Here is a 15,481-nt window from a genome sequence, read left to right as displayed (position 1 = left end):
GGGGGAGTTTAATGGTTGTTACTGGGTAGGGAGAATAGCAGGCAAGGTAGAAGGTATAAAAATACAATAAGAATACAAATTTTTTAATTTAGGCTAGGTATCATTATTAGAATGTTATGAAATGTTTTAACCACTCATGCCAACTGTTTGAACCTGGTGATTATGCTCAGCTCCATCTTGAAGTTGTCAGCATGCACAAGTCTTCATATTTTTCCACTACTAATTTAAGCAATATGAAAGCAGAGAGGATTTTAGACTGCATCAATACCTCTCCTACAGATATATCTAAACAAAACCTGTGCTTCATGCCCATGTGAAAAGAAACTAGAGGCAGGGAAGTGCTATGTTTTTGATGATATAAAGTGTATGAAAAAAAGTGGGACTTCTATCCCTTATTCTATGTCATTTACATCATTCTCAGGTCCCACACTATTTAATACAACCTCTTTAACTACCCCCTGCCTTCCTATTCTTTGAGATTGTTCCCTGAGTCTATGGACCACCCCTGCAAAATATCTGTTGAATTAATTTACTCCATTACTTCGGGCTCTATCTGTTCTGGTGGTCACTCAGGACAGGAGAGGTGGTACGTTGCTTGGAGTTACCGGGCACTAAAGCCAGCTTAGATTGGGTCACTGCTGCACTGCAACTGCTTTTTGTAAGGCTTCTCCTCCATTGGTTCAGGTGGTTTCTGCTGTACTAATGCCTGTACCACACAACTCAAATCATAGCTTACAACAATTAAAAGGTATATGCATTACAGTCTCCACCTCTGGTCCTTTTGGGCCAGGTTATAGGGTTTAACATTGCAATGAACTCCTCCCCTTGTCCCCAGCCTGGCTGACAACAAGGGGTTCCTGCTAGAGTCCACCATTATTATAATCCACATCATAGTTCTCCATGGGCTGCTTCACCATGGTCTTCATGATGGGCTGCAAGGGAATCTTTGCTTCCCCTGCTCCAGCAGACAGTCCTCCTTGAACTTCTCCAATGTGGGTCCTTCCCATGGGCTGCAGTTCTTCACAAACTGCTCCAGCATGGGTCCCCTGTGAGGTCATAAGCCCTGCCAGCTTGCTCCATCACCAGCATCTCATGGGTCATAGCATTCTTCAGGCATCCACTTGGGTCCTCCGTGGGCTGCCAGTTTTTGCTCCATCATGGACTCATTCATGTCACAGTCCATTCAAGTCCACACTGGAGTTCCAACCTATCTGGTACTGCAGCACAGGAACAGCAGCAACACCCTGGCCATCTGCCAACCCAGGGGCATCACGATGGCTGTTATCAAACTGTTCTTACCACAATACAGTGAGGTGAGAAGCAGTACAGAACTACAGCAAGCTACAAAACCAAAAAACAATCACTAATGAGCACTAGACTAATATATGGTCAGGCAAGCAAGCCCCATGGTAAACACAGGGGCCTGCTGATTACTAGATAAACAACACTAACAGCTATAATATTCAGTCTAGCACACCCCAATCAAATCTGTTGTTATCCCAAACCCTCTGTGCCCCACACTGGGGGCCAAATAGGACTGTCATGGTTTAACCCCAGCTAGCCACCAAGCACCACACTCACTCTGCCACCAGTAGGATCGGGGACAGAATTGGAAGGGTAAAAGCCAGAAAACTCATGGGTTGACATAAAGACAGTTTAATACAGAAAGCAAAAGCCACACACACAAGCGGAGCAAAACAAGGAATTAATTCATTGCTTCCCATGGGCAGACAGGTGTTCAGCCATCCCCAGGAGAGCAGGGCCCCATCACACGTAGTGGTTACTTGGTAAGACAAACACCATCAGTTCAAATATCCCCTCCCTCCACTTTATATACTGAGCATAATGTCATATGATATGTAATATCCCTGTGGTCCGTTTGGCTCACCTGTGTCTCCTCCCAACTTCCCATGCACTCCCAATTTCCTTGCCAGCATGGCAGTAAGAAAAGCAGAAGAGGCCTTGGCTTTGTGTAAGCACTGCTCAGCAACAACAAAAACATCTCTATTATCATCACTGTATTCAGCATAAATCCAAGGCAGAGTCCCATACTAGCCACTGTGAAGAAAGTTAAGCCTACCCCAGTCAAACCAGCACACAAGCCATGTGCTTCATGCCCATGTTAAAAGAAAATAGAGGCAAGGAAGTGCTGTTTTTGATGATATAAAGTGTATACAGGAAAGTGAGATATATGTTCCGAATTATACTTTTGCCATGGAATTAGCAGCAGAGCCATCATAGGATGCGGCCTGCCCCGCCACTGCTCCTCCCGACCCGCCCCACCCCATCTTCTAGTCTGCTAAGAAACTTGCAGAATTCTTAGCCAGCAACAGATTGCTGACACTTATGGTCCCCACCTATACATTCTCCCAAAGTAGGCATTTTTCTTCTGTTTTTCCATTTTAGTGTGCAATGTTGCCTGTATCTTGCAGCGCCATGCAAAGCCCAAATGCTGCCCCAGGAACTGCCATTGTCATCCTGGCAGCATGGGTCAGGGTACATGGGGTCTTTCAATCACACTCGCAGGATCAGCCTCTTCGAATGGGGTAGAGCTTTCTTGGGGATTTCTTTGTGGCCCTCTAAGACTGGGGCATAGTCCTCCTTCATGTTCTAATTTGCTAGTGTTCCTCTATGCTTTCGAGGTTAGGAGGAGCATTCTCCTAGATTGCTATTGTTACTGCTGATATTACACTAATTGAACAGTGTAAAATCTGTAGACAGTGGTCTTGCAACAGTGTCACATAGCATTCAATCAGGAAGAACAGAAAAGATGTACACAGTTCAGTGTTTAGGAAGGAAGAGGATGGCAGTGTACTGCTCCAGCACTAGAATGACTGTACTACTTTCACCCCTGCACAGTTCAACCCTACAGCTACAGCCTCATGCTGTGTGCCTCCCGAGAGACATACAGAACTAATTTAACATCATATCTTGTTGTCTCGAGGACCTTTGGTAAGAACACTGAAGTTTTAAGGTTTTTTTCCTATTTTTTCACCAGTTCCCCTGTGGCTTTGTTTGAGCTGTTAAAAGTTGTTAAAGTTGTTAAATAATTAAATGCATTTGCATAGGTTCATTGTTATAACAATTTTGTTCAAGTAACGTGTTTGGAGTTTTCAAACATCCCAACTCTTTGTTAATTAACACATTCAAATATTCTCAAAATATTTTGTTATCCCAGAAAAGTGTGCATAATGTCAGCAAAAATGCAAAAATTTGAATTATGATTATGATTATGATTGCTCTAACCAATATCATTCAAGAAACAGGACTGCAAAATGCTCCAGAAAAAATTCAACAGACCCAACCATGGAACAAATCTCCGATAGAGAGAACTACACAGAAAAGGATCATCCCTAAACCTTCAACTTTGAGGTAAAAGACACTATGACATGAAATGACTTACTGCTATTGCTTCAAATTATTAACCAACTTCAACCAATCCTGGACATAACTACCAAAAAACTGCAGATTCACCTGACCCTCACACTTGTCCTGTCCATTTTCCATCAAAGACTGACTGAACTGTTATTAACATGTTTGCTAAGATTGTTTTTAAAGGTAAAGAATAGCTGCAAGAGAGAAATGAATGAAAGCCTGAAGACTGCATACCAGAAATCAGAGACAGCGTGGACTGATTTCTTACCAAGAATACTGTATTTCAAGCTGTGTGAGCAGATTGTAATGATAACCTATCTATTTTAGGCACAGACTATGATCAGAAATTGAAAATTTACCTTCAAAAGCTATGCTTTACTGCCATTCACAGATCACTCATATAACTAAATTTAGCCATATGAAATATATACATATCACCACACTCACCCACAGGACAAGCAATAATAGAGAGAGCACACCACACATTAAGAAAAATATTATAAAAACAACAAAAAAAGCGGGGGGAGAAAATATGGGTCTCTTTTATGTGTTGAACCTACATTAACTTTTCCTCAAAACAAGAACGAGCACCAGAGACAACAATTAATGGAGGTGAGCTAGAGGATACACACAGCTAATGACTACTAGAAAACATAAACCGAACGGTTAAAAAGCAGGGACATAATAAAAGATTTAAGTATGCGTGTGTGAGGAGAGAATGAAAAGGTGGCCACCTTGGTGTGAATGAGAAAAACTGTGTGAAGATATGTAATGTGTGTGAAACTCAAATGTACTTTATGCCAAAGGTGCCTTAAAAACATAAATGCTACCTCAGTCACCTCTGCTACCTCAGGCATATGGGAGATAACTGATAACAAGACATACAACTCAGAGAAAACCTTTCCCTTGAAAAAAAGCTCTATAGACATATCATGGAGATAACTGAAAATAAGCCCTTGAAATAAAGTTCTATAAAAATCCTCAGAGAAATAAAACTGATGCCTCTACCCAGATACACACAAAACCCCAGAATGAAGGTTCTAACTAAATTTGCTTATTACAAGTTCTAAAAGTTGCACTGTTTATGGAGTTATAGAAGTTGTGCTGTTAGTAAAGTTATATGATCAGTTTTAATAAAGACCTTACCACGTTAGGCCCCGATTATAAAAACAGTTAAGATAAGTTTAGGAAAAAAAGTTAAGAATTGTTATGTCACTTGTTATAATGTTAAAAATTATTCTATCACTTGTTAAAATTATAACAGAGAGAGGGGAGATGTGGTAGTTAGGTCACAGGAACGGTGCCAAAAGGCATCCTGAGAAATGTAGTTACGGGTACTCTGTTGCACATGGAATACTTGTATGTGATTGGTTAAACATTGTTTGTTATTTTTTGAACCTCATATATAAGGTGGTGTTTTTCCAATAAAGTTGATTCAGGTGCCTGCCACCCCAGGAGTCGGACTGCGTGCCCACAGTGCCATCAAATGATGTCAGTCATAAGCCAGATAGGTGGATAAAATCCACCCAGAAGAGGTAAAATGAAACAAGCCAACATGGAGAGAGATACCATTTTTCAGTTATGGCCAAGAATTGATGAAGCTGGCATGGTCTAATTAAATTAGCCTGGTATCTCCAGGTAAAGTAACAGGGTTTGGCTGTAGGAAAGTTAAATAGAAACAGGAAAAATGGTACAAGGGCTGGCCTGATAGACTGCATACAAAGAGAGAGTGATATGTCTGTGTTGAGTTATTATGGAACAAAGGCATGCAGTGAGCAGATCTAGAAACAGATACAAATAGTTAATGTACTAGCAGAAAAAGGAAGCAGCAGGTAACACCAGTAGATGTAGGCAGTGAGCCCCTCTGGTTCCAGCCATACTCTATGGGAGCAACTCTACTGTTTGATTTTCATCAAAAAGTCATATAAAAAAAATAAGTTCCAGAGGTCAGCTGTGGGTCAGGGTAAAGGGACACTGAGGAAAGCTGAAAAAGATCTTTTAGCCTTCCAAAAAAAGTGATGTAATCTACATATTTCAGCAATACCAGAGGAAGGGCATAGATGTAACTCTGCAACTCTTCTCACTCTTTTCCCTGCCCTCACTCAGATCAAGGCTGCATCTACTCCCTGATTTTTCCAGGTTTCCTAGTCTCTCAGCTAGACAGGAAGTTACCCATTTCTGTCCATTCAAACGCAAACACATTCTGTATACTTATGATAATTTGTTCCTCCCTGTCTAATTCTTTGTAATATTTCTTGTAGACAATTTATTTCACCAGTGTTCTATTTGTGTCTTGTCCAATTGTGAGGACATGTCTTCTTCACAAAGTCTGTGTTTAAAGGAGGACCATGCAGCAGTTTCTGAGCTAATTGAGCTATTTCTGACATCTTTCCCTGATATGACTTGCTGTTGCCTGTTTCCCTGGCTTTGACAGGATGAACAACCAACTCTTATTCTAAACCAAAAGGAATTATAACTAGATTCATGTATCAGAGTGTATATATAAACACTTTATACAGTATACACACTTTATAAACTATATACATATATATTACATAACAAATTCTACAGTAACAGTAATTTTATATATTTAAGCCCCTAATATTTAAAGGAAAAATGTATTCTTATGTTGCAGAGTGTGACTTGAAAAAGTGGAAAGTGCTTTTTACAAGATCACTGTACATCTAGAGAATTTTAAGATTTTTAACAGTAAAGTTTTAACTACATTATCTATACTTTTAAATTTTGGAACAATTTGTCACAGATGTGATTCCCCCCCTACATTCTTACATAAGGGTATAACCAGCTGAAATAAAGTATATTCTGCAAGTATGTCTTGTTCTGTTTAGGATGCTGTCCTAAGTGATTGCCAGCCAAAGCATCTTTTGCCAGTATAGACTCTATCTCTGCCAGGAAGAACTGATTGAGAAAGCTCTCTGGACACACAGATTAGAAAGAATAAAATCTAAATTCTCTTTCACTATGCTCCCCTTGCATCCCTCCAGTTTAGACAAAATTAATCTGGTTCCAGAAGTTTTAAAATAATCGTTGAAGAAACAATTCCCAAATAAAACCAAAAAATTAACACTAGGTAGATGAAAGCATAAATCAAACTGATAGTTTCTTGTTAGGTGCAAAAATGGTTACAGACTTCAAAGAAAATGAAAAGTAGTAAGAATAGGGATAGCTGTACATATTTTTAAATGCATGAATTTTAAGATTACGGGGGAAATTACTGCATTTTGAGCAGCCTGATGTAGTTCAGAAGCTTTTAATGTCTCCCAGGACTGAGCCAATAGCTCTTTATCTGGTGCGGGGATCAAATCAGTGGTTTGCTTGTAGATTAATTAATTGCTCTTTAGTACCCTATAATATCCACATGAAAACTAGTTTTATATGGTAATCTGGTAATCTCTGGCTCTCATTAATAGAAAATAGTCTAACTTTCTTATTCTGAGCCAATTTCTTAATTTCCTAGAACAAATATTTTGATGAGTCTTTTCTGCACTCGTTTAAATATGGAGGCACCAATTCCTGCATTTTGAATTCTGATAGCAATACTGCTTTATCTTATGCCACATGCTATTATTGCCACATCAAAAACTTATTTTTAAGCCCCACCACAACTTCACATAACATTCCTTTAAATTACTGTGCTCATCTGAGAAATTTCACTTGTTACTCATTCTACCCATTGACATGCCTTTACTTTTTAATGACTATTTTTACAATCCTAGCAAGCAAATATTTTCTTTACTGTGCAACAAAAAGCAGATTACATTTCAGCTGACCACATGGTAAAAACAGTGTTGATAACACAAGGATGTTTTAATTATTGCTGAAGCAGTGCCTACACAGCAACAAGGTCTTTTCTGCTTCCAGTGAGGAGACTGGAAATGCACAAGAAGTTGGGAGGGGACACAGCTAGGACAGTTGACCCCAAGTGACCACAGGGATATTCCATACTATATGGCATCATGCTCAGCATATAAAGCTGGAGAAAGTGGAAGGAAGCAGGGGATATTGAGAGTGATGGTGCTTGTCTTTCCAAGTGATTGTTACACATGATGTAGCCCTGCTTTCCTGGACTTGGCTGAACACCTTCTGCTGGTTGGAAGTTGGGAATGAATTTCAAAAGAAACTTCTTTGCCTTGGTGACAGAACAGCAGTTTTCATCAATTTTCTCAAAATATAACAACAGTAGAGTTGTATAAGAGATGGCAGCTTGATCATAACACCTGGCTTTACTGGAAAGAAAGATACTCGAGGATGGGAGAAACAAAGCAAGACTGTTCAGGTGGTGATTGTATGGTCCCAGTCCTAACAAATGCAAAATATATGGGTGTCTACACTAAGAGCTTTAAGATTATTTTATTTAGTTATTTAATATGATAAGGATAATTTCATTAGATGCTGTGGATTCAAAACCATTCAGTTGATACTAGTATTTTGTAGCTTGTTCTTTCCTAATTCTGGATATAGTTGTCATAGGTCTTTAATTTTACTAGGCATTAGTAGACTCATTAATTTCAAATGAAAGATGAAATACACAAGTATTCAATACTTATTTTTTGCACTAACTTTTTATTTGGCTTCCTTTTTCTGCTCGCAAATTATTTTGTTAATGCTTAAATGTATTCTTAATGTTAATGCTTAAGTCTTTTGCTAGCATTGTCAAGTTGCACACTGGCCTTAATTGAATCCCATTTCTAGAAGCAAGCTGGTGGGCAGCATATATGACTTTATCATAATTTTGTTCATTAAATTACAGCTGATTTCAATTATATTAGCTTTGGTTGATTTATTTCTAGTTCCATATTCCTTACAACTCTAGTGGCATTTTAACAAAAAATGTATTAATTTTACTCTTTCTTTTCTTCACCCTTTCTCTATAGTTCTAGTCCTTCTATTAACATTCATTAATTTATTCTGTTGAAACATTTAATAAGGTACCCTTGTATGGACTTAAAAAGCACAACTGCCTGTCTCAATCACTGTCAAGAAGGAACTTGCCACCACAGCAGGAACTTGAGATAAGCACAGAAGAGAGGAATTTGTGAGAGGAAGGCACTAATTCCAGGCCTGGCAAGGTGAGATCTGGTTAGCACAACCTGGTTAATGCATCCAGACAAAAATTCCCACTTTAGAAAGGAAGCTACTACTCATACACATATGACTCCAAGTTACGGGAAGAACATCTATGACCACTGCATGGATACCCAGAACTTGCACTGTATAAAGGTGGTAGAAGAACAATTCTGGGACCCCTCCCCACCAAGACGCTCAGGGTGAAGAAGGACCGACAGGACACTGCTGGATCCACTGGTGGTGACTATCTTCTGCTTGATCTCTCACTCTCTCTCTCCACTCTCCTTTTCTATTTCTTTCTATCGCTCTACCTCACACTTACTGTTAAATAAAATTGGTATTATTGACTCCAGCATATAGTCTTAATTCAGGCAGAGGCATCTCTCATTAACTGGATCACAACAACCCTCATTGTGTCATGATAATATACCCTGGCAGCTTAGATGTAAAAATATGACAGCATCATCCATCTTTTCTATCAGTGACACTTCTGAGAAGCTCTTCTGGTAATCCACATTTGCTAAGACTTTCAGACTAAAACCAATAAGCTACAGAAAATGATACATTTTTCCTTTCAAGCCCATTATTTTTAAGATAACACCACCAAGTAAACACACAAAAATAATTTCATTTATTAGTTTCATTGTAGCACACTTTTAGGAATAATGGACAAGGCAGAGAGCACTCTAACCCCTGTGTAGGAGACAATTACCAGCCAGAACAAAAGTTGCTTTTTACGTAACTGCATAAAAAAAAAATAAAAATAGAAAAGATAAAAACCATGAGCATTCTAGTTCTCATTTGAGAACTAATAACCTAGAACTCTCCTGGCTATAAGCATTTAGGGACCAGACTCTCCATACCCATGACTTTGATTTCAAAAAACAACTATCATGTGAGCTGTATAGTTAGGTAAAACAATGCACTTCTGTTTATGCAGCAAAAATTCAAAACTTAAAAAAGGTGAAAATAATATTCTTAATGAGTATGCAAAAAGCTACTCCCCACCCTTTCTACTGAAAATGTAGTGCTGTCCAGCAGAGAACTCACTCTTCCAAGGAGTGCATATCAGGGAACCAGGTAGTGTTGCTGCTCAGTGAGGGGTTCTCATGGGACAGAAGTGACTCCTAGCATTGAGTTGAGCATAGTTTCCCTTCAGAAGAAAAGCAATGCAATTGGATTATGCAGTGATTTTTTATCTGACAAGTAAAAATTCTGTCAGCAGAATAATAAAACACAGTTAAAGCAAAGTAGTATCAAAACAAAGGTAATATGCTATTGTATCATCCTAATGTTTTTACCCATCACTCGTTTGACATTAAGGAACTCTTTACCTTTTTTTTAATATGGTTCTACATTCTCCTCACTTATTTGGCATTATGAAACTAGTTTCACAAGTCATTCAAATTTTGGCAATGATTAACCTGCAATCCTTATGTTGCAAGTCAGTATCAACTGCGACTGCTACCAGATGCCATTGAGAGAGAGGAGAAATTATTAATTTTGGCAGAGGACAACTTCATGAGATATAGTTGTTTTAAATACTTTCATGATGTTTTCTCTCCCCAAGTGTAGTGGTTCAGTAACAACAAAGAGGAACAGCTGTATGTGAAAGTTATGCTAGTGTAAGCAAACATTGGTTTTCCTACCTTCATCTCGGAGAGAGGTTTGCAGTGCAGGGTTTTGGGGTTTTTTTCCTGTTTTAATTAATATACTTTTAGTGTTTCCTATATGGCATGGCAAATTATAGGAGATAGGTTTCATGATGTCCCCATACTGCACAATATTGGCACAGAGAGGCAAAAGTAGAAAGGAGAGAGCAGAAGCAGATGCTGAAGGCAACAGATACTACATCAAGCTTTCTAGTTTCCTTCTGGTTTTTTGTTTTGTTAAAAAGCAAATTATGTTGTGCCTAGTTGATGTGGGCTAGTGGTTGCATTTGTACAAAATCAGAAAGTAGTGTGTGATCTCTGGAGGTCATTTAGTGCAGCTTCTTACCCTAACGGCAGATTTTCAAGGGTAGATCAAGTTACTCAGGGCCTCATTCAGACAAGCATCAAGAAACAGGCCTGACTGCTCCCTTTGGGGAAAGCGAATGCACAATGACAAAGGCTAGCAGGGTAGGAGCTTCTCTAGCCAGACACTGGTTCCACAGTGCCCAAGTGAGGCAAGCAGGCAAAGTTCTGGATCAACAAAGCTCACGATGAAGCACAGCTGTGATGAAACTTGAGGCAAGTACCCATGGCATAGATCACACAGGGACAGAAGGCCCAGGTCTGAACTTAAAGGGAGTCCATTGATGCAGAGGCATTGTGAAGGTAGAAGTGTCTCAGGTGTCTTGTTTTAGATCCTAACAATATTAATTGTTAGTATTAATTTTAGCCTTTTTCTATTCTTGGTATATAAACTAGCTTCTTTCACAGATCTTCATGTGTTCTTGTTTTTAGTTTATTCAGGGGGGATGTTAGTAGATTATTCAGCCCTCAAATTCATTTTTGTTAACAAGAGGAATGACTTTTAAAGCTCCATCTGGATGTATCTGTTTGAATTGATGCTATACCTGCTGCTTTCCTTTCTTGCCAAACAGCATTATGGTGATGCAGAGCTCTGTTTTCAGGGAACAACACAGACTGAAAGCTTTTCCTTTTTTATTTTTTTTAATAAAACATTAATGTAATGAATGCCATGCTTTTTAGATACAGATCTATATAATGTTTGTCTTATTCTACTTATGGTCTATTTTTATTTCTTATTCCAAGAAGCGTACCATCAGAGTAGTCAGTTGTTAAACTTGGCATGCACCACACCACTACTTATGCTATTTCAAAGGAAGTGACAATAAATAAACGTAAGAAGTGAGTTACTTTTCCCACTCCCAGGTCCTCATAGTGCAATAACTGTTAGAGAGGCTCACAAAACACAGCTTTCATATTACAGGGTGTCCCTGTAATGAGGGACAACTCACAACCACATATGAATTTACCATCTTTGCTGAACTGTGCCTATTTTTCAATCAGATGGTTCTCCATGGTTATGACAGAAGACAGTTGGAAGAGGAAGTGCTGCCTCTGTTCATTCAAAAGTTGTCTGGTCCAAAGCTTCTCTTTCTTTTGCTCTTAGCTATTTCAGACAAAAAAAAAAGAATGTAACAGGTTGGAATAAAATGAAGGCTGCTGTTCTAATTTCTCCCCACTCAATCTTTTGTGTATGCAGTACAATACTGCATGCACAAAAGCTGATCAATAGCTGATCATCTGTTACTTTTCTTCTCAATACTCATGCATGACCTCATACCTTATACATTGCATTCTGCTGCATGGTTTAGGAATGGTATTGCCTATTTAGTACTCCCATTAAAGAGAAAACACAAGCCGCTCCCCTCCCCCTCTGCTGGGAGATAAAAAAGGCAGAGATTACTGGTTGAGATAAGAACAATTTACTGAAAACAGCAACGAGATAAAAGAACAATGAAGACTGACAGCAACAATACTAATAAAAAAGATTTACAAAAAGAAGATGATTTATATGCAAAAATGCCCACCAAACCCGGAATAATGAAAAACAACAGCAGATACATGCTCCGGCCACCATGCTTTTTTCCTTGACTGCAAGCCACGCTCACCTGCTTTTCGAGAGTCCCTTACTTTTGCCCCCCAGCAATGACGTGAGGTTGTACAGAATTACCTAGCCACGCTCACATGGCTCCAGGCTCCGCCCCTCACAGCTACGGCAAAAAAAATTAACTCTGTCACGGCCAAAAATAATAATAAAAAAATAATCTTCGTTTGAAAAAGAAATTATTATTTTGTGTATATGTTTCAAAATTACATTTACTATTCTACTTCACTGTTGTATCTAGGTCCTTCACACTATTAATTTGGTAATAGTCTGTACCATAACAAAATGAGCTTTAACATTAAAAATTCCCCCAGACATCCTTGCCTCTACAGGTAACACCATTAATATTGCAAAATGCTCTCATTAGCAAAGACACCATTCCAGTTACTTTCTTAAGCTCCAAAAAAGGATGAAGAAACTCCTTTCTCATGCAGCCACTATTCTCATTACTGTAGTGACACTATGGTTTAAATAGGGGTGGAACTGGAAGTCCATACCAATGCATCTCCCCCTCTCTTTTTCTTGCTGCCGCACTGTCCCCACATCTACCACTTCACTACCATCTTTGATGGCCAGAATCACTTTCCCTACCCCTTTCTCTGAAGACCTCTATGTAGTGGGACAGGCTGTAGTGTTAGGTAGAAATCGTATATCCCACTGAGGCACTGGACCCACAAAACCACCAGAATGTCCTTCCAAAAGGCATAGATACAGACTGACGTGAATAGAGTCTTTACGCTCTATTCTAGCACTTTGCTGGGAATGCAGGAGACAAGAAAAATGCCCTTGGCTTCTAAGTCCATTTTCTTTACTTTTGCAGTGGAGATGCTACAACACAACCTCCTCTGGGAAGGAAGTCTGAGATAACCAAGAACTACAGCTCATCACTAGTGCTATATCATTAACATTTAATTTGATACATTGCTCATCCATTGATTCTTTGAATCTGTTTTACTTCAGGTCAGAATTTACATGCTGACTCCAACCTGAATCACAGGACCTTCACCTGACCTCTGCAAAGCATAGCTGCTGTGCAGGGGACCAGATTTCTGGGAACCATCTTTATCTCCCGGTAGTCCAAAGGCAGAGTGGACTTCCTTCTCCACTTGTCCAAAAGGTGAACCGTAAATCTCCTGGTTGGGCCTTCTGAATGATGTCATCCCTTCAGTGACCTGGAGAATCAGGGCCCTGCAGCCCATCTCTGGTTTTCTTTGGAAGGCAGTTTCTGTCTGGTAGTACGAGAAGAGCAGCCGCCCGGTGGTCTTAGCACTACAAGGATAACTGCAAGGCAAGATTTGAGACCGAGAGAATGCCGGGGCTGGGCCTCTCCCTTCGGAGCTGCGGCCGCACCGCCATCAGTCAGGCGGTAAAGGGCGGCGGCGCGGTGCCGGCCACCGCCCCCCCCCGTGTGAGGAAATGGCTCTCACGTGAGGGAGGCGGCAGCGCCCGGCTCACCCGGCCCGCTGCCCTGGGAGGAGGTGCCAGCGGGTCTGGGGCCGTCTGCGCCATGCCGACGAGTTTCACGGTGGTGCCGGTGGAGGCGCAGGGCGAGGAGCGGGGACCGGCGGAGCGGGATGGGCAGCTGCAGGAGGAAGAAGATGAAGACGACGAGAGGGACCGGGGCACCGGTGAGAGAGTGGGGAGGTGCTGGGGGTCAGCGCCTGAAGAGAGCGCCTGGCCCTTGTATGGGAAGAACCGGGTCTGCCGCATGTGGCGGGCGGGCTCGCCGTCGTAGGGGCTTCTGTAGGCTCTGGGGGCGCCGCATTGCTGCTCTGCAGCGATCGGTGCCGGGACTATCTTTCCAGGAGAAGTGCGCTTCGGGAGAAGGCGAAAGTCTGGCGCCTGGGGTGGCCAAGAGCTAGTTTCTCTTTGTTTCTATTAGCCAGCGCCGCTGGCCGAAAGGAAGTAGTCACGGGCGGCTCCGGCGGAGGAGCGGCGCAGCCCACAGGCGGCCGGGCGCGGCGCCTGCCCGCGGCGATGTGGGGCAGTCAGGCCGCTTCCCGCCTACGACGGGGAGCGGGCGGGAGTAGCGCCGCCCACGGCCATTCAACAGGCAGGGGTAAAAAGTCATAGAGTCAATCGTTTAGGTTGGAAAAGACCTTTAAGATCATCAAGTCCAACCGTTGAGCTCTGTTAAAAGCCAAGTCCTTTTGGAGTTCACTAGAGAGAGGGATAGGAGGAAAGATTCAGACTGCAAAGAAGAGTACAGTTTTACTTGCCTTGCACCTGGTATTCGTCCTGCCACGTGCTTTTGCATCAGAGACCGTGTCCCGAGTTAAATAGGTGGTTGCTACATGATGCCGTGGTGTTCGGAGATTGCCTCTTGCTAGGCCTTGCCCCTGAAGCCTCCTGAGCGGAGCAGAATCAAGCCGGAGGAGGAGCTTAGGCATCGTGAGTGAGGGTCTGCTCAGGACAGCCTTTCTTGCAGGGGGATGAATATTTACCTGCGCTAGTGCTTTTCTCACTTGGATGATGAGGCACTGCTGGGGAAGCAGTAATTTTGGCTCATAACACTTCCTCTTGCTAAAGCGTGTTGTGGCAGCAGTACCAAGTATGGCGTGTGAATCGCTGCTAGCACTAAGAAGTAGTTTAAATCTAGCACGTTTTTTTGGACACTGTGTTACAATCAATACTTCTGTAAAGATTTTTTTTTTTAATTATGTTAGATGATCACAGGTGATGGGAATAGATTTTTTTGTAAAGAGCAATTCCTCTTAATGGCATCTTTTCCTTTTTGTGGTATAGATGACAGATAAATAAGGCTAATACCTTATCACCTAATGTGATGTGGCATTTGAATGAAAACAGATATTTGACAAACTTAATGTATTTACATTATTTTAGGAAGCTGATCTAGTAAAACACCAAGCTAACAAAGTTGGATTATTTTCTCCCAGAGCTTTCTCCCCTCGAACCCCTGCTTACCCATAAAAGATATATACTACATGTAGTTGCCTTTCCCTTAGTCTAATCCAAACTATGAGCAAGTGTTCTAATAATTGCCTTTTCTTTTTCCAAACTAAATGAAATAGAAAAACCAAAACAGTATAAACTGTGGCAACAGTTTATTTCCTGTACTACATGGATGACAACAGTATGACATTAATCTGTTTGGACAAATTTTCTTTTAGTGGAAGGGCTAGTCAGCAAGGCATCCATACTGTTATGGATCTATATCACTTGAGTGGATGAATTTATTTATGACTCTTCCTGTGTGCTGGTAACATTGTGATTAAAGAGTAAAATGCTGAAAAGAGAAGGCATTGATTTGTACACAAGTTATAGTTGGAGAGCTCTGACTTCATTAAAAGATTACATGCTGTACTCTGATAAAGAGTTTTGGGAAGTGAAAAACATACTTGGGTATTGTATGGAATTGTTAAGTTAGTGATGTGAAATG

The 15,481-nt window shown here is 40.8% G+C and overlaps 1 protein-coding gene across 5 annotated transcripts in view; it reads left to right on the top strand.

The window, feature by feature from the left end:
- Positions 1–13,304: 13,304 nt before the first annotated feature.
- Positions 13,305–15,481, top strand: part of LOC113956344 (solute carrier family 12 member 7-like) — a 70,376-nt gene continuing 68,199 nt past the window's right edge. For all 5 annotated transcript variants that reach the window (XM_027662798.1, XM_027662800.1, XM_027662797.1 and 2 more), the window contains exon 1: positions 13,305–13,709. In XM_027662798.1, the coding sequence (XP_027518599.1) occupies positions 13,391–13,709 (319 nt within the window). In that variant the 5' untranslated portion in view covers positions 13,305–13,390. The remainder of the gene's footprint in view (positions 13,710–15,481) is intronic.

The sequence above is a fragment of the Corapipo altera genome, unplaced genomic scaffold (genome assembly GCF_003945725.1).
Source record: "Corapipo altera isolate COAL_440 unplaced genomic scaffold, ASM394572v1 359, whole genome shotgun sequence".
Lineage (NCBI taxonomy): Eukaryota > Metazoa > Chordata > Aves > Passeriformes > Pipridae > Corapipo > Corapipo altera.
The sequence above is the reverse complement of the archived record's forward strand: the minus strand, read 5'-3'. Positions and strand labels throughout refer to the sequence as shown.